The 19494-nt window shown below is 53.8% G+C and overlaps 1 protein-coding gene across 1 annotated transcript in view; it reads left to right on the forward strand.

Moving 5' to 3' along the window:
* Window positions 1-288: 288 nt before the first annotated feature.
* NUP133 (nucleoporin 133) overlaps window positions 289-19494 on the forward strand; it is a 29879-nt gene continuing 10673 nt past the window's right edge. Inside the window, exons 1-17 of the mRNA XM_038761386.1 lie at window positions 289-371; window positions 1644-1810; window positions 2558-2846; window positions 5914-6032; window positions 7651-7754; window positions 8901-9008; window positions 10278-10415; window positions 12892-13062; window positions 13744-13899; window positions 13981-14051; window positions 14405-14552; window positions 14798-14945; window positions 15964-16121; window positions 16821-16912; window positions 17652-17809; window positions 18385-18479; window positions 18959-19183. Of these exons, the coding sequence (XP_038617314.1) occupies window positions 289-371; window positions 1644-1810; window positions 2558-2846; window positions 5914-6032; window positions 7651-7754; window positions 8901-9008; window positions 10278-10415; window positions 12892-13062; window positions 13744-13899; window positions 13981-14051; window positions 14405-14552; window positions 14798-14945; window positions 15964-16121; window positions 16821-16912; window positions 17652-17809; window positions 18385-18479; window positions 18959-19183 (2430 nt within the window). The remainder of the gene's footprint in view (window positions 372-1643; window positions 1811-2557; window positions 2847-5913; window positions 6033-7650; window positions 7755-8900; window positions 9009-10277; window positions 10416-12891; window positions 13063-13743; window positions 13900-13980; window positions 14052-14404; window positions 14553-14797; window positions 14946-15963; window positions 16122-16820; window positions 16913-17651; window positions 17810-18384; window positions 18480-18958; window positions 19184-19494) is intronic.

The following is a 19494-nucleotide window of genomic DNA, read 5'->3' on the forward strand; positions in this document are numbered from 1 at the left end:
GAGGAAGAGAGCTAGCTTGGCGGATGGGCAAAGGGAGGGCATTCCGGGCCAGGGGGAGGACGTGGGCCGGGGGTCGACGGCGGGACAGGCGAGAACGAGGCCTAACGGTGAGGAGATTAGCGGTGGAGGAGTGGAGGGTGCGGGCTGGGCTGGAGAAGGAGAGAAGGGAGATGAGGTCCACACAGTGTTCTCCACCGTGCCGTCTCCCAGCGACCCTGCCCAGGTTTGCTATTTTTCTGGTGAGCAGTGGGGCTGAGTGCCACTACTCCTGCCATCCCCCAATCGCTCATGGCTGCCCAGAGGGGAGAACAACTAGGAGAACTGGTTGCAGTCTTCGGGTCTGAGCGAGGGGCTTCTCACACGTCCCCAGGGTAGGTGGGGGCCAACTCTGCCTCCATCGGCCTCATTCTGCAATCAATCAATCAATCAATCGTATTTATTGAGCGCTTATTGTGTGCAGAGCACTGTACTAAGCTCAGTCAGGTCCCCCTCAAAGGTGAAGGGGAGAGTGGGGTGTGGGGAGCCCAGCCCCAGATGGGAGCAACTCCGGTCCACCTGCTTGGGCCAGGTCGACTCGGGTCAAGCTCGACGGAACTGGGATGGCTCAGAATTCCCTTTCCCAGCCCTCCGGGATGATCCGGGTCTGGCCAGGGCTTCTCTTCCCGATGGCACGCCCGGCCAGACCACTCCCAGGTGCAGACTCATATTGAATCGTATTTATTGAGCGCTTACTGTGTGCAGAGCACTGTACTAAGTGCTTGGGAGAGTACAGTGTAACAATAAACACATTCCCTGCCCACAACGAGCTTACAATCTAGGGGGCCCCAGAAAAGGATCGTGGCGGCTTTCCAGCTCACATCTGGCCACGAGAAATGTTCCGGGCCCCACATTCGAGGGATGACTCTGGATCCTGCTCACTAGGCTGCCCGAAGCTCAGTGGATTAAAAATAGAATAAATGGAATAAAAAAAGAGCTGGAAAGCTGGAGGGAGAGAGGACAGGCACACCTGGGCTACAGCAGTTGGAGAGGGGAGAAAATCAGTAAGAAACAAAGAGCGGCACATACCGAGAGACCGATGAGAATAAAACATGGAGATGGGTGAGGACAGAAGTGGTGAGGAAGGAGGGGAAATGGAGCGGAATGCACAGATTAATTTTTTTTTAAGTATTTAGAAAAATTTTTAATTCCCCCAAATTTAAATTCCCACAAAGATGAGGGAGAGAAAAAAACCCAGGTGAGTACACAATACACATATCATCTGTTGGGTAGGGACTGTCTCTATATATTGCCAATTTGTACTTCCCAAGCGCTTAGTACAGTGCTCTGCACATAGTAAGCGCTCAATAAATACGATTGATGATGATGATGATGATGATTAAACTAGACTGTGAGCCCACTGTTGGGTAGGGACCGTCTCTATATGTTGCCAACTTGGACTTCCCAAGCGCTTAGTCCAGTGCTCTGCACACAGTAAGCGCTCAATAAATACGATTGATGATGATGAATAAATACGATTGAATGAATGAATGACAGGCCCCGCCCTCCCGCAGTGGCCCCGCCCACTCATTTGCATCCGGAGCGCCGACGGCGCCTGCGCAAGTGGATCCGCCCGGGATGTCTCCCCCTCCCCTCCCGTCACGAAGGAATCGGTGGCCCCGCCCACTCATTTGCATCCGGAGCGCCGACGGCGCCTGCGCAACTGGCTCCGCGCGGGATGTCTACCCCCCCGTCATGAAGGAGTCGGTGGCTCCGCCCACTCATTTGCATCCGAAGCGCCGACGGCGCCTGCGCAACTGGCTCCGAACGGGATGTCTCCCCCCCGCCCGTCACGAAGGAGTCGGTGGCCCCGCCCACTCATTTGCATCCGGAGCGCCGACGGCGCCTGCGCAACTGGCTCATCATCATCATCATCATCATCATCAATCGTATTTATTGAGCGCTTACTATGTGCAGAGCACTGTACTAAGCGCTTGGGAAGTACAAATCGGCAACATATAGAGACAGTCCCTACCCAACAGTGGGCTCACAGTCTAAAAGGGGGAGACAAAGAACAAACCAAACATACTAACAAAATAAAATAAATAGAATAGATATGTACAAATAAAATAGAGTAATAAATATGTACAAACATATATACATATATACAGGTGCTGTGGGGAAGGGAATGAGGTAAGATGGGGGGATGGAGAACGGGACGAGGGGGAGAGGAAGGAAGGGGCTGAGTGTGGGAAGGCCTCCTGGAGGAGGTGAGCTCTCAGTAGGGCCTTGAAGGGAGGAAGAGGGCGAGCTTGGCGGACGGGCAGAGGGATTGGGGGCATTCCAGGCCCGGGGGAGGACGTGGGCCGGGGGTCGATGGCGGGACAGGCGAGAGCGAGATACGGTGAGGATGTCTCTCCACCCCTCCCGTCACGAAGGAACCGGTGGCCCCGCCCACCCTCTCATTTGCATCCGGAGCGCCGACGGCGCCTGCGCAACTGGCTCCGCGCGGGATGTCTCTCCCCCCCTCCGGTCACTAAGGGATGGGTGGCCCCGCCCACCCGCTCATTTGCATCCGTAGCGCCGAGGGCGCCTGCGCACTGGCTCCTTGCGGGCCGTCGCGGGCGTTTGACGTCGCCGCGGGGCGCCCCGGCTTTTCGGCCCGAGGAGTCCGCCATGTTCGCGGGCTCGGCGTCTCCGCGTCCCCCGGGCCCCGGGCCCCGGCGGGGTCCCGCGTCGGCGCCGCGGCCGCCCGGACGGAAGAGCCTGGCGCTGGGCCCCGCCGCCGGGGGCCCGGGGCTGTCCGTCTTCTCGCCGGGGGGGCGCCGCGGCGGCGGCGGCGGCGGCGGCGGCGGCTCCCTCAGCGCGCGGTGAGGCCCGGCGAGGTGGGGGGGGGGGGACGGGCGGACCGACGGACCGGGGGGCGCCGGAAGCGGAAGTGGGGAGGCCCCCTCCCTCGGAACACTCCCCTTCTAATAATAATAATAATAATAATAATAACAATGATAATGATGGTATTTGCTAAGCAGCGTGGCTCGGTGGAAAGAGCCCGGGCTTTGGAGTCAGAGGTCATGGGTTCGAATCCCGGCTCCGCCACATGTCTGCTGTGTGACCTTGGGCAAGTCACTTCTCTGAGCCTCAGTTCCCTCATCTGTAAAATGGAGATGAAGACTGTGAACCCCACATGGGACAACCTGATCACTTTGTATTCCCCCCAGCGCTTAGAACAGTGCTTTGCACATAGCGCTTAACAAATGCTAACATTATTATTATTCTTCTTATTATTATTATTATTAAGCGCTTACTATGTGCCAAGCACTGTTCTAAACCCTGGGGAGGTTACAAGGTGATCCGGTTGTCCCACGGGGCGCTCACAGTCCTCATCCCCATTTTCCAGATGAGGGAACTGAGGCCCAGTTAAGTGACTTGCCCAAAGTCACCCAGCTGACAGTTGGCGGAGCCGGGATTTGAACCCATGACCTCTGACTCCAAAGCCCGGGCTCTTTCCACTTAGCCACACTGCCTCCCAAATGATAACATTTGTTAAGCGCTTACTATGTGCAGAGCACTGTTCTAAGCACTGCGGGGAGGAATACGAGGTGATCAGATTGTCCCACGGGGGGCTCATGTATATATCCATCGTCATCATCAATCGTATTTATTGAGCGCTTACTGTGTGCAGAGCACTGTACTAAGCGCTTGGGAAGTCCAAATTGGCAACATATAGAGACAGTCCCTACCCAACAGTGGGCTCACAGTCTAAAAGGGGGAGACAGAGAAATCAATCAGTATCAATCAATCAATCGTATTTATTAATAAATAAAACAAATAAATAATAATGCCAATTATGAAGCGCTTACTATGTGCAGAGCACTGTTCTAAACCCTGGGGAGGTTACAAGGTGATCAGGTTGTCCCACGGGGGGCTCACAGTCTTCATCCCCATTTTCCAGATGAGGGAACTGAGGCCCGGAGAAGTGAAGTGACTTGCCCAAAGTCACACAGCTGACAAGTGGTGGAGCCGGTATTTGAACCCATGACCTCTGACTCCAAAGCCCGGGCTCTTTCCACTGAGCCACAATGCTTCCCAAATGATAGCATCTGTTAAGCGCCTACTATGTGCAGAGCACTGTTCTAAGCACTGGGGGGAGGAACACAAGGTGATCAGGTTGTCCCACGGGGGGGCTCACGTATATATATTAATCAATCGCATTTATTAATAAATAAAATAAATAAATAATAATGCCATTTATTAAGCGCTTACTATGTGCAGAGCACTGTTCTAAGCGCTGGGGAATTTACAAGGTGATCAGGTTGTCCCACGGGGGGCTCCCAGTCCTCATCCCCATTTTCCAGATGAGGGACCTGAGGCCCAGAGAAGTGAAGTGACTTGCCCAAAGGCACCCAGCTGACAAGTGGTGGAGCCGGGATTTGAACCCATGACCCCTGACTCCAAAGCCCGGGCTTTTTCCACTGAGCCACGCTGCTTCTCTGTTGAGCGCTTACTGTGTGCAGAGCACTGGACGAAGCGCTTGGGAAGTTCAAGTTGGCAACATCTAGAGACGGTCCCTCCCCAGCAGTGGGCTCACAGTCTAAAAGGGGGAGACAGAGAACAAAACCAAACATATTAACGAAATAAATATGTTTGTAGACTGTGAGCTGGGTAGGGACCGTGTCTCTGTGTTGCCAACTTGGACTTCCCAAGCGCTTAGTCCGGTGCTCTGCACACAGTAAGTGCTCAGTAAATATGATTGATTGATTTATTACTCTATTTTATTTTGTTAATATGCTTTGTTTTGTTGTCTGTCTCAATCAATCAATCGTATTTATTGAGTGCTTACTGTGTGCAGAGCACTGGACTAAGTGCTTGGGAAGTCCAAGTTGGCAACATCTAGAGACAGTCCCTACCCAACAGTGGGCTCACAGTCTAGAAGGGGGAGACAGAGAACAAAACCAAACATACTAACAAAATAAAATAAATAGGATAGATATGTACAAGTAAAATAAATAAATAAAGTAATAAATACATACAAACATAGATACATATATGTATGTATATGTGCATATATACATACATACATATATACATACATATATATACACATATGTATATACATACATATGTGTGTGTGTATATATATGTCTCCCCCTTCTAGCCTGTGAGCCCGCTGTCGGGTCGGGACTGTCTCTAGATGTTGCCAACTTGGACTTCCCAAGCGCTTAGTACAGTGCTCTGCACACAGTAAGCGCTCAATAAATACGATTGATTGATTGATTAATTCCCATTTTGCAGATGAGGGAACTGAGGCCCAGAGAAGTGAAGTGACTGGCCCAAAGTCACACAGCTGACAATTGCCGAGCCGGGATTCGAACCCATGAACTCTGACTCCACTCTTTCCACCGAGCCAGGCTGCTTCCCCCCGTGGGGTCCCTTTCTTGCCCTGCATTCATTCAGTCGTATTTATTGAGCGCTTGCTGTGTGCAGAGCACTGTACTAAGCGCTTGGGAAGTCCAAGTTGGCAACATCTAGAGACGGTCCCTACCCAACAGCGGGCTCACAGTCTAGAAGGGGGAGACAGACAACAAAACAAAACACGCGGACAAGTGTGCAGAGCACTGTACTAAGCGCTTGGGAAGTCCAAGTTGGCAACATCTAGAGACGGTCCCTACCCAACAGTGGGCTCACAGTCTAGAAGGGGGAGATAGACAACAAAACAAAACACGCGGACAGGTGTCAAGTCGTCAGAACAAATAGAAGTAAAGCTAGAAGCACATCATTAAAACAAATTAGTAAATCTGTACAAACATATACAGGTGCTGTGGGGAGGGGAAGGAGGAGAGGAAAAAGGGGGTTCAGTCTGTACTTTCTGAAGCTCTCAGTACAGTGCAATGCACCCAAAGGGCCGGTCACTCAGTGCTGTCCCTCCTTCTCTTTTAGAGGCACCCCCACGAGAACTGGACAGCACCAGTCAGTCGGCGAGACGGCCAATTACGACATAAAGACGTTTGGCTCCTCCCTCCCCGTTAAAGTCATGGAAGCCCTGGCGATGGCCGAAGGTAGGTCTTGCCCTGTCTTTTTCCGCGTCCCTGGGAAATCAATCAATCAATCGTATTTATTGAGCGCTTACTGTGTGCGGAGCACTGTACTAAGCGCTTGGGAAGTACAAGCTGGCAACATCTAGAGACAGTCCCTACCCAACAGTGGGCTCACAGTCTAGAAGGGGGAGACAGAGAACAAAACCAAACATACTGACAAAATAAAATAAATAGAATAGATAGGTACAAGTAAAATAAATAGAGTAATAAATATGCACAAACATATATACATATATGCAGGTGCTGTGGGGAAGGGAAGGAGGTAAGATGCGGGGGATGGAGAGGGGGACGAGGGGGAGAGGAAGGAAGGGGCTCAGTCTGGGAAGGCCTCCTGGAGGAGGCGAGCTCTCAGTAGGGCCTTGAAGGGAGGAAGAGAGCTAGCTTGGCGGAGGGGCAGAGGGATTGGGGGCATTCCAGGCCCGGGGGAGGACGTGGGCCTGGAGTCGATGGTGGGACAGGAAGGCTGAGTAGGTGTGAATGAGGTTGTCGTTACTGTAACTTGGTGATAACAAGGGCCTTTTTCCAGGGGTGAGGGGGGCAAGGAGAAAATTCAGTCCCGTTTTCCTTGAGGAATGATAGGACCTTGGATTTGTGTGATGCTCTTATTTTTCCAAAAGCCGCCTTGTTCTGCCCTTCCTGTGCGTTCCCTCCCCCCAACCCCATGTTGAATGAGGGGGTGCGGCAGGGAGTGTTCTCCCCCTTCTCTGGGGGAGGAAGGAGAAGGAGGCCCAGGGAGGTTGTGTGACTCACCAAAGGTTACACAGGAGGCTGGTGTCACAGGTGGCACTAGTACCCAGGTCTCCTGACTGCTGGAGAAGAGTGATTGCTTCACCTCGAGTCTAAACTGTAAGCTCATTATAGGAGAGCGAACGTGACCACTAATTCTTTGGTACGGTACTCTCCCAGATGCTTAGTACAGTGCTCTGGGCGTAGGAAATGCTCAGCGAACACCATTGATGGGTCCAACAAGAGCTCACCCAAAGGTCTAGGCAGCTCCAGCGAGGATGTGATATCCAGTTTACGGAGTATTCCGGCTCTCTCGCTCCTCTTCCTCCCTCCGGCTCTCCACAGTTTACGACTCGGTGCTCAAACTCAAAGACATCCGTTTTGCGATGTGTTAGGAGGTGGTTGAAATATGGGCAAGAGTGGGGTTTTTGGAGTATTTTGGGTTCCATCCGTGTCGGGGCTGGTGATGGTGAGGTTTCTGGGACCGTTTGTACCATCCCAGGACCAGCCCTTGCTCGGGGCCGGTGACTGTGATTCCCCAGGGACCCAAAGGGCTTCCTAGGAAAGGAGAGGAGGCCCAGATCAGCAGCCCAGGCGGGGCCAGAGCAACGGTTGTATTCCCTCCCCACTCTGCGTGGGGGGCCTGGGGCGGGGAGCCTGGCTCATCCCCTGACAACGAGCAGCACCAGCGTGAGCCAGAGCCGCACCCGGTAGGGCTGAGGCAGTTGCTGCTCTCCCTGCCTTTGGAAATGAAAGCTCACGGACTTCTTTCGGGAAAGACTGTTTGAAAGCATTCCTTGGGATAGCTTCCGGCCAAACCCAAGGCGAATTGGGCCTGTGTCGCTCTCCTCAGTTGATGACCAGCTGACGGCCTGCGTCGACGAGAGTGGCTGGGCCTGGCTCGTGTGCAAAGAGCGACTTATCGTCTGGAAAATCGGTCAGTCTTCGGTGGCAAAGGTATGTCAGAGGCTAGCGGGACCGAGGCGGGTGGCGGGTGGGGCGGTGTCCCCGGTTTGGGACCGTGGGCGTCAGAGAAGGGCAGCCCGTGAGCATTGTGCTGTGAGACAGCAGGATTGGGACGGTGAGTCCTGAGCAGGGCAGGGGCCTCCCCTGCTGACCCAATGGTCCCGGCGCCCAGCACGGAGCCGGCGCTCTTAATAAATGCAGAGGTGTGGTCGTTTCCCGACGAGCCTTTGAGATCTGCTCTGCACAAAGGAAGCGCTCAATAAATACGATTGAATGAATCCACATTTCTCTTGCTGAATGCTGTAAAGCAAAGACTCTCTGAGCTTGCGGCCCAGATTGAGGGGCCGTAGTGGCCGGATCGGGGGCTTTTAGCGCCGTGTTTTGAGGGCCCTAGTTCCAGGCTTCAACCCGAAGCGTGATGGGCTTTTTGTGAGTTTGACGGTACGTGGACCCCAGCTGACCTGCCGTCCCACACAGCTGAGGGGCTGGGCGTTCAGGGTTTAGCTGAGGAGGGGCGGGGAGGTTACAAGATCATCATCATCATCATCATCAATTGTATTTATTGAGCGCTTACTATGTGCAGAGCACTGTACTAAGCGCTTGGGAAGTACAAATTGGCAACATATAGAGACAGTCCCTACCCAACAGTGGGCTCACAGTCTAAAAGGGGGAGACAGACAGCAAAACCAAACATACTAACAAAATAAAATAAATAGAATAGATATGTACAAATAAAATAAATAAATAGAGTAATAAATATGTACAAACATATATACATATATACAGGTGCTGTGGTGAAGGGAAGGAGGTAAGATGGGGGGATGGAGAGAGCTGCATCAGCCTCCTTGCACTCAGAGTACTCAGTCACTTTGCCTCCTCCTATTTTACCTTCCTGATTTCCTATTGCAGCCCAGCCTCTCACTCCTCTACCTTTCTCTCACCGCCGACCTCTCCTCCACTTCTTCTCCCAAGATCAGGGTGATGGTGTTGCCTCGGTGAGCAGGGGGAACCAGCCGGTGGAGAGGGGCCCGGCTTTAGAGGAGAGTGCTTTTCCGGCTTTAAATTGGGGGGGTGGCCCCAGTTTGGCCGTGGAGATGTTTCAGAAGGGAGCATTTTCACGTGTCTGTTCCCTCGCAGCTCTCGGTTTGCAAAGAACTCCAGCTGCCGCCCAGTGATCTGGACTGGAATGCCGACCTGGTGGCCCTCTCCTGCCCGGCCCCTCCGGGGGAAGCCCCCTCTGCTCAGGTGAGCCGCGGGCCCGGAAGACCCCCCCCTCCGCCTCTTCCAGGCTCCCCTCCTGCCCTTCGGTCTTGGTGGTCGGGTCAAAGTGGAGCCCTGCACGGCTCAGCCAGGTTGGGCCCGGTACCGGATGGGCCCAGAAGAAAGATGGTGAGACAGGACAGCAAAGCTCCTTGCTCCAATCCCCCTTCTGCTATGGGCAGGAGTTGGAGCAATGGGGAAAGAATTCTCTTTCAGTGTAAGGAGGGGCTAAATGGTGACTTCGGGGAGCAGCGCCTCAATTCAGTTGTGCTTTGAGGTTTTCCATCCCTCCCACCACCCATTTGATCAGCGCCATGGTTTCTACACCTGGAAGAGTTAAATTGAACAGAAATTGAGAGGCAGAGTGGTTTAGCGGGAGAAGCCCACGGCTGGAAGTCAGGAAACCTGGCTTCTAATCCCAGCCCTGCCGGTGGCCTGAAGTGGGGCCTGGGGCAATCAATCAATCAATCAATCATATTTATTGAGTGCTTACTGTGTGCAGAGCACTGTACTAAGCGCTTGGGAAGTACAAGTTGGCAACATATAGAGATGGTCCCTACCCAACAGTGGGCTCACAGTCTACTTAACCTCCCTGGGCCTCGGTTTCTTCCTCCGTAAAATGGGGATGATGTGAAATTGTGAGCACTGTGTAGAAGAGAAACTTTGCCCAATCTCATAATCGTCCCCCTCTCCATCACCCCATTACCTCCTTCCCTTCCCCACAGCACCTGTATATATGTATATATGTTTGTACATATTTATTACTCTATTTATTTTACTTGTACATATCTATTCTATTTTATTTTGTTAATATGTTTGGTTTTGTTCTCTGTCTCCCCCTTCTAGACTGTGAGCCCACTGTTGGGTAGGGACTGTCTCTGTATGTTGCCAACTTGTACTTCCCAAGCGCTTAATACAGTGCTGTGCACACAGTAAGCGCTCAATAAATACAGTTGATTGATTGTATTTATTCAGTGTCATATACATAGCAACTGCTTAATAAGTATCATCATCCTCATCATCATTATTATCATTGATTAAAGCTCATCTTTTCGTAGAAACTGTGCATATCTTTTTCCTCTCTCCCTCTGCCCCCAAACCCAGAAAGGTGGGGTGGGTGGTTTGCTTTGTGTGTGGAGATTTTGGAGCCATTTGGAAACACCCACTTATTTTTCTCTCTGAAAGGAGAGTGTGGCACCCCTCGTTCGTGCCCCGGCCCGTCGGCCTTGACTCCTGTCCCGATTCCCTTTCCAGTCCGTGGCCGTGATGGCTGCCACCCGAGAAGGAGCCGTTCGCTACTGGCCCAGCCTCGGGCACGAGGGGTCCTTCACGGAGACCGTCATCGACTTGGGAGGGGCTGACCGGACCTGCAGCTTTCTGACGGCCGTGAAGGTGGGTTCCTCGGGGCGCTGCGCGTTCCCTTGTGCCGGTTCCCTGTGTCACGGTCAGGGGAATCACGGGAGCGCGGCAGTGTCTCCGGGCTGGCTTTGTGTATTTTGGGGAGAAGCAGGGAGACGGGCTCCTTGTGCTGGTTCCCTGTTTTGAGTTTGTGCTGTAAGAAATCAATTTCGGGGACTCGTATGTAGGAGATGGCCTTAGCCCACTAATTCTGTCCCCATCGGTATCTCCCAGTGGAGGCTCCTGGACTTCCAAGGCCATGAGTCCCCTCTGTCACTACAGAGCAGTGGAAGGCTTCCTTCCCGAGCTGGTGGCAGGGGTGACGGGCGGGCCCAGACTCCCCACCTCCCCTCGCTGGGGGTGGAGGAGTCTTTCCCAGGACGCTGGGTGGGTGTCCTCTCCCCGTCATTGCCCCCGTCCCCTCACATGCACACACATAAACAGGCGTGCACGCACTTTGTTTCCAGGGGCCTGAGGTTGACAGCAGGTGTAGCTCCTCTCCCCCCATGGGTGCGGGCTGAGACACCCGGGCTGAAGAGAATCAAGAGGGCATCGCACAGGGTGGGGACGTGGTCAGACCCCACTTTCGAAGGGATCAGTACTTGGCCTTGGTTTGGAGACCGATTATTTTTGACTCTCTGGGCCTCTAACGAAATCATTTCTCATCCTTGCGTGTTAGAGTACAATTGCCAGATCAGACCAGTGGAGAGAAATGACAAAAACACGTGGTACAAAAGTTAGCCTGAGTTTGGAGATGGAAAATGGGAAACAGCCAAGTGGTTTCACACGTGCTCTTTGTTCCGGGTATTATAGACCTGTGGCCAGGTGGGAAATCCCCGCCTTGGAGGCTGTCTCTGAGTGTGCAGTGCAGCAACTGCTTTTTTGGGCGTTGTTTTTGTTTTTTTAAAGTTTAATTTTCCTCCTGAGCATTGACCAGTTTCGTCAACTGAGTACCTCACATTCCTAGTGCTTGGAGCGGTTGGGGTCGGCAGGGGGACAGGGTTTGTTTGTAAAAATGAAATGCATACCATTTAAAAAGGTCAAGCCTGTAAAGGGTGATCCTTTTCATCCTTTTACACTGTGAGCCACGTGTGAGATAGGATCGACATCCAACCTGATTGACTTATATCTACCCCAGCATTCAGGACAGTGCTGGACACACACTTAACAAATACCATAAACATAATCATCATGCACTGTGTATTCATTTACTTGGAATATCTCCAATTAAAATCTGGAGGTCTGGCAGACTGTAAGCTTCCAGAAGGTGGGGAGCTTTTCTGTTTATTGTTTATTTTCTGTTTATTGTTCTCTCCCAGTGCTCAGCTCTTCATGCAGGGAGCGCTCAGTAAATATTGGCAGCCCGGGGAATTCTTCAAAGCCCATTTTATGTTCTGTAGAGATTTACATTTGAGGAAGAATTGTAGAGGACGGTAATTTCTATTAAGAGACGACTCCCTGTTTCTTTCTAAAGCCCCATTAACGATACTACCTCAGATTTGTCTGGATCCTTGAACTTTCCAAAGCACGGTCACAGTTCTCTTGTCCTCATAATATCTCTGTGAGATAGGGGAAGGCGGGACTCTCTTGTCCTCATAATATCTCTATAAGATAGGGAAAGGCGGGACTCATCTCCTCTTGACAGGTGGGGGAAACTGAGGCCCGGAGGGGTTCAGTGACTTGGCCGAGGTCCCCACCACCCCCCAGTAGCCAGTGACAGACCTGGGAGTGGAAGCCAAGTGGAAGCAGGGCCTACCAGGACATGTACGCTCACTGAAGTAGTTCTCTGACAGCATGAAGTGGATTGCCCTTCTTAGCCAGTTTTGAAAGGCTTTCTCTTGATGGCCATTTTGACTCAAAGCTTTTCCAAAAAACAAAAAAAAAATCACTCATGGAAGTGGCTAAGTCTGTCTGGCCAGTTGCTTTTGGGCTGAATCGGTCCCCGAGGAAGCGGCCGGGTTCAGCAACACTTCTCTCATTCTTCTGCACCAGCTGGAAGACAAGATGAAGGCCCACTCCTTCCTCGTGGACTTTATCCACCAAGTACTGGTCCTCCTTTCCCTTCTCCTTCCCTCCTCCTTCCCCATCTCCTTTCTCATCTCCTTTCCTCCCCCTTTCCCATCTCCTTTCCTCCTCCTTTCCCATCTCCTTTCCTCCTCTTTTCCCATCTCCTTTCCTCCTCCTTTCCCATCTCCTTTCCTCCTCCTTTCCCATCTCTTTTAGACTGCGAGCCCACTGTTGGGTAGGGACTGTCTCTATATGTTGCCAACTTGTACTTCCCAAGCACTTAGTACAGTGCTCTGCACACAGTAAGCGCTCAATAAATACGATCGATGATGAATAAGGCTTCTCTTTGAATGCCTTCAGGTGCCTCCTGGCTGTTGAGTGGGCACTGCTCCGTTCTCTTACTGTGTGCACCAAGCGGGGTGCCGTCTCCCTCCAACCCTCCGCACCTTCTGCTCTTCCACAGGGAGGAAGCTTCGTCCTGGCCACGTCAGGGAGCCAGCTCTTCCGCCTGCTTCCCGAGGGCTCTGGCAAGATCCCCCACCACGCCCTCCCGCAGGGCCAGGGCGTGCTTTCCGGGATTGGCAGGAGGGTCTCCTCCCTCCTGGGGATCCTCTCTCCCAGCAGCGATGTCATGGTCAGTGCTCCCGCCCGGGGAAGGCGGGAGAAAACGGTTGCCGGGGGAGGGCCTAAACCGGGAGGAGGGCGGGGAGAACTGCAAAAATGACCCAGCTGGTGTTTCCATTGCCTGGTGGAGGGGATGTCCCATTTTTGGCATGCCTCAAAAAACGGTGAGGAAGAGCGCGTTGCCCTACCTGAGTAAACCCTGGGCAGCAGGACCCACTTAGGAGTCGTCGGGCTGATAGTGGGCTCTGACGTCAACGGTAGAAGTGCCCCTTTAAGTGCTTTTTATTTCCCCCACCCTTAGCCCTACAGCCGTTATGTACTTGTCTTTAAGTTAGAGTGATTTCTGTGTCCCCCCTGGATTGTAAGCTTGTTGTGAGCAGGGAGTGAGTCTGAAAACTGTTGTATTATACTCTCCCAAACAGTACAGTGCTGTGCACATAATAAGAGCTCAATAAATCCATTCATTCAATCGTATTTATTGAGCACTTACTGTGTGCAGAGCACTGTCCTAAGCGCTGAATATAATACCATTGATGATAATGATAAAGATAAATTTACAACAGGTGACTTAATTAGAAAATTAGAGTTTATTGAAATCCACGCCATCCCTGAGGAGTGGAATGGTGCCTGAGTGTTTTGTTTTCTCCCTCCCTCCCTCCCATCTCTCTCGACCCCCCTCACTTTTCCATAGCTCTCCAGTGTCCTCTGGGACCGAGAGCGTGAGGTTCTTTACACCCTCACAAGCTCCAACATCAACAAGTGGGAAATGGATGATTCCTCCGAAAGGCAGGCTCTCAGCTGGGACGTAAACCGAGCCCTGAAGGAGAACATTGCAGACGCCATCTGGGTAAGGGAAAAGCTGTTGCCTCTGGTCATTTCTTCGGGTCCCGTTGGTCTGCCCTGGTTGTTCATTGCTGCCTCCCCACAGGGATCGGAAAGCAACTATGAAGGAATTAAAAGTGGCGTCAACGTGGAGTATTTGGATTTGCAGCAAACTTGGTAAGGCGGTGCTCACGGGGGGATGTGGGGAAGTGTATGGGAAGATAGGGTATCTGAATGCTTGATTGCCTAGAACAAACCTTGTCCCGTTAATCCATCGATGCTATTTATTGAGCGCTTACTATGTGCAGAACACTGTACTAAGAGCTTGGGAAAGTAAGATGCAACAGAATTAGCAGACGTGTTCCCTGCCCATAACGAGTTAACAGTTAATGGGAGGGACTGTGGCTTGGGAGTCAGAGGGTGGAAGCTTTGTACAGAGCTGATGCCCTGCCGCTCCCTCCAGTCGAGCGGCCTCACTCCCGGCCGTGCCGCCGGCACTGACCCACCTTGGGGTTCTTCTCTGGGGGCAGCGACGGCTTGGTGATCCTGGCCGCGGCCTGGCACCCGGGGGACAGCCCGTGTCTCATGTACTACACCCTGGTGACGGTGGAAGACGCCGGCTACCAGATGGCTGACGAGGTCACTGTGGAGGTCACTCAGTTCAACCCGCCCTTCCAGGTGAGGCGCCTTAGGGGAGCGGGGAGGGCCCTTCCCCTCCGAAACCATTCCGGGGTTCGCCTGCGATGTGGGGCCGCTCGCCAGGCAAAGCGGGACTCCCGTGGGGTGTCCCCATCCACTCCCATCGCCGGGAGAGGGGACCCGGAGGGATCGGACTTGGTTCCCACGGGTCTGGGATGGGCAGGGGACCGGGCAGCCGCAGCTCTGGGATCCCCGGCTCATCTGGACCTGCTGGACTCTTCCAGGGTGAAGAGTCGGCGATGTGCCGGCTGGTGGTACCTGACGCTTCAGCCCAGGGGGCTTTTCTCTACACGGAGAACGCGGTCTTCGCCTGCTCCACTGGCACTGGAAGAAGTTCTCTGCCTCAAGAGAAAATCCTCTTTGAGGCTCAAGGTACACCACCACTCTCCTCTAGTCCGTGCCCCTTCCCCATCCCCACGGCTCTCTGGTCCCATGGGAATGTTCATCCTGGGGGGCGGAAGAGTGGAGAGCCTTCATGAGTGGACCCTGCCTAGTCCCGAGTTGGCTCCTCCTGCTCAAGAAGACAATCCCTGAGCTCCGATAGGACTGAGCATCCGCTCCGACTGAGCCTAGGGAAACCCCTGTTGGCCTGCAGACTTCCTGGGCCGACTGTAGGAGACTGAAAGCCACTGGCCTCGAAGCGGACGGCCGGGGGGCAGTGGTCACTTCTCATGGCTCCCTGCGGCTAGAGAGAGAGGCGAGCTCCCTGGAGGGCCAGGCTGTTGGACTTTTGTTGAGCACACACAGCGTGTAGGGCGGTGTACTGAGCACCGGGGCAGGGTGCAGAATGAGGTCAGAACAGAGTGGGGCAAGAATCACCGAGCAGATGTACAGGAAATCGGTGGTTCAGTGGAAGCAACGAATCCCACGGTCCTCTTGCCCAAAGGTCACACCCTTTGCTGCAATCCTTTTTTCTCATCCATCTGCTCTCCACTGCCCAGCCGGGGTAGCTGGAAGTCAGGTAGGGAAGTGGGAGACAAAGCCCCAAGGCTGCCGGACAGCCAGAGGTCTTGGGCCCGATCTGCCCGCCACCCCCAAAGGCGCCTCGGAGCAAGCCCGTAGCTCATACCAATGACCATTTTAAGCAGGAGCCCCTTCAGGTGCTCGTTAAAGAAAATCTAAAAACCTGGGACCTTAAGAACCGCGCACTAGTTGCCGTCGATTGAGCGGAACAGCACTATCCCTGGCCGAGGGGCCGTCTACGAAGTTTCACGGACCCTCGGTCCTCACGATCACGGGGGGCCGGCCCCCGCCGCGTGGCGTACCCCTCGGACCTCCCGCGGCAGCCTTTCTTTCACCCCAGTTGGAACCAAGTTGCTTCTGTTCAGACCAGTTAGTCACTGCAGCTCCCTCCCTCTGTCTCCTCCTCCCCCTCACTCTCCACCCTCAGGTGATGGAATTTTGGGAGCAGGATCCTGTGCTGGTCTGCCTGTGTTCTTCTCCAGAAACAATGGGCTGGTGTCCATCCTTTCCCGGGAGAGCATATCCGTGTTGCCGGAGGACGTGGAGGACTCCATCACCTCTTCCGTCGCTGGCCCACACCCTGAGGTAAAGTCTGGTCCTGCCAGGCGAAGACCAAAGCTGCTTTGCTTTTCATCCTGTCCCCTCCTCCTTCTCCGCTCCCTCATCCCAGAGAAGGGGGATACCAAAGCGAGGAGTTCTCGGGTGAAAATAAACACGCTCCTTAAAGACACTTGTAATGATTTGCAAGCTGATGAGAAACAATGGTAAAATTTTATAGTGGACACCCTCCTTAAAGACACTTGTAATGGTTTGCAAGCTGATGAGAAACAATGGTAAAATTTTATAGTGGATGGGACTTCGAATAAGTGGAGGTGCTTGGTTAAAAGCAGGCACGCTTTTTATTAGCCTAACTAAAAAGGCAACATCAACTTCAAGACCCATGGAAGGAAAGCGACGCAGGGCCCTCCATTTATTCATTTGGTAGTATTTATGGAGCACTTACTGTGTACCAAACACTGTACTAAGCGCTTGGGAGTACAATATAACAATAAACAGACACATTCCCTGACCACATGGAGCTCACAGTCTAGAGGGGGAGACAGACATTAAAATAAATAAATGAATTACAAATATATACAGAAGTGCTGTGGGGCTGGGAGGGGGGCGTGAATAAAAGGGGTGGGGGGTTGAATACAATGCTGAAAAAAGCACCTGGAGATGCCGCTAAACCCCACTTAATCCCTGCTGACTTGGCCTTCGAACCCCGACCTGTTGTATTTTCAGCCCTCCCTCCTGGATTCCACCACCAAGATAGATGCAGTCTCCCAAGAAGATAAGACCAAGTTGCTAAAGGCGGCCTTCCTCCAGTACTGCAGGTATGGCCCTCCATTCATTCATTCAGTCGTATTTACTGAGCGCTTGCTGTGTGCAGAGCAGTGTACTAAGCGCTTGGGAAGTACAGTACAGCAGCAGAGACGGTCCCTGCCCACAACGGGCTCAGTCTAGACGTGGGGCGGGGCGGGGGAGCAGACCTCAAGGGACGTCTGATGTGGAACCCACCTTCGGAAGAGCAGCACGTAAACGGATCTGCCCATTTTTGCCAGTTGGCCCACCTCGCTGGCCAGCGGGACAGCTCTAACCCCCGGGGGGGTTTCTCAAGCAGCCGTGATGTGTCCTGCCGGTGTCCTGCTGCCCCGGGAGGTGATGCCCGGTTGGCAGGGGGGTGGCGGGGGAGTGTCCGTGATGGACCGGTCGTGATGGACCAGTCGGGGGGCAGCAGGAATTGGCAGAAACGACACACTGCCTCACTGTGGGGGTCGCTTCCCTTCACACCCGGCTCCGGATTCAGTTTGCCTAAAGCATTTGGGGGAAAAGAGGCTTTTTGTTTAATTTCTGCCGTTTCTCACACTAGCCTTTATGGCTGTGTGCAGGCTCTCTCTTTTTCTCATATCACTCTGCTTCTAGGCCCAGGATTTGGGTTCTCACTGCCCAATTCAAACTTGTTTTGTCCACAGTGATCACTGAGGAGCAGGACGGTTTTGCAGTTCTCTCTCTTTCTCTCTCCCCCCCTCCCACTGACCCATTCCGGCCTGTTTCTGTTTCATCGGCCCTCAGGAAAGATCTTGAACAAGCCCAGAGCATGGTGGACGAGCTGTTCTCCCCCGACGCCGACTCCGAGACCGAAGTGGACAGGGCCGTGACCCAGATCAGCGTGGACCTAGTGGACGACTACCCGGCGTCTGACCCCCGTTGGGCTGAGTCGGTCCCCGAGGGTGAGGCCGGGGGCAGAGTCGGGGCCCCCATCATCACCGCCGGGACTGTGGAATTGGCCCTCTTGGGATGGAGCACGCCTAAGCCCCGAGCTTTCCGACCGCCCCACGAACTCATGGGCGGGAGAATAGGCGGGAGGGAGCCTCCTGTTGGGAATCCTGTCCTGCCTGGGTGCTCCTGAGCGAGGTCATCAGCCTCCCCGTGTGACACCCTGAGCTGATACCAGCGGAGCTCAAAGATGCCTCCTTTGAGAAGACTTCATTGATTGTGCTCACCTCACCTTCCCGATCCTGCCGTCCATCCCACTGGGCACCCTTGCACTCTTGTGTGGAACTGCCCACTGCCAAGTTTCTGCCATTTGCCATTTGTGTTGGCCGATTGGCTGTTCACAGCCACTTCTCTCCCTCCGGTCCCCGTTGCCAGGGCGTGGACTGGGAAGGTTTCAGCCGGGGCCGAGCCCACAGTCCAAGAGCTGCAGACAGAGCCCAGATGGTTGTCTCTTCCATGTGGTCGTGAGCCTGGGACTCCCAGCAGTCAGTGTGTGACTCCGTGTTGGTTTGTGTGTTTGTGTTAACAGAAGCGGCCGGGTTCAGCAACACTTCCCTCATTCTTCTGCACCAGCTGGAAGACAAGATGAAGGCCCACTCCTTCCTCGTGGACTTTATCCACCAAGTACTGGTCCAGGCTGAATCATACTCAGAACGGTGGTGGGATTTGTTGTAGCACTTACTGTGGGCCAAACACTGTACCCAACACTGGAGTACATATAGGATCAACAAGGCAGAGCCAAGTCCCCTGCCCATCATAGTCTAAGGGGGCTGATGGTCTGAGAGGGAGAGAGAACAGGTATTGAATCCCTGTTGTCTTGTTGAGGAATACAACAAGGACGCAAAGCAGGCAAGTGGCAGAGCTAGGGTGAGAACCCAGGTTTCCTGACTCTCAGGCCTGAGCTCTTTCCACTAGGCCATGCTACTTCCCAGACTTCAGTACCCAAAGATCTCGGGGTTGGGGGCTAGACCAGGTCCCCCACATCCGCTGCCCCAGCGGGAGAGGTGGGTGGAGGGAGAGGGAGGTCGGAGAGTGGTCCTCGGAGGGCCCGCCGCGGCCCCATCCCTGCCCCCCTCCCTCAGCGTGTGTTTGCTCCAAACCAGATGGGCCTGTTCGAGCGCCTCGGCACCTTTCCAGTGAGAGGGGCACCCATGGCCACGCGGCTGCTGCTCTGTGAACACGCGGAAAAGCTGGCCACGGCCATCGTGCTCAAGAACCACCACTCCCGCCTCCCGGACCTGGTCAACACGGCCCTGCTGATCGCTCTCAACAAAAGGGAGTGTGACGTCCCACCCAGCCTGACTCCCGCGGACGTCTTCTTTAGAGAGGTGGGACAAGGCCGCCACCTCCCTCGGAGGACAGGGTGTGGGCGTCTGCGTGCCTCTACGCTCACTCGCACCCCGGAGAACAGGCAGTCAGCCATGTTCATTGAGCACTTACCGTGTGCACAGCACTGTACTAAGCACTTGGGAGAGTACAGTAAAACAGATTGGGATGTAGGGGGACCCTGGGGCTTGGGAGTTGGGCTAAAGCAAGCTGACCCGCGTCCTGGGTTCTCGCGAGTCGAACCGGACCGTCTTCGGGACCCAGGTGCTCTATGGTTCTCTTCCACTGGGCCACCGGTAGTGCTGCTGGTTTC

Source organism: Tachyglossus aculeatus, chromosome 19 (genome assembly GCF_015852505.1).
Source record: "Tachyglossus aculeatus isolate mTacAcu1 chromosome 19, mTacAcu1.pri, whole genome shotgun sequence".
NCBI lineage: Eukaryota > Metazoa > Chordata > Mammalia > Monotremata > Tachyglossidae > Tachyglossus > Tachyglossus aculeatus.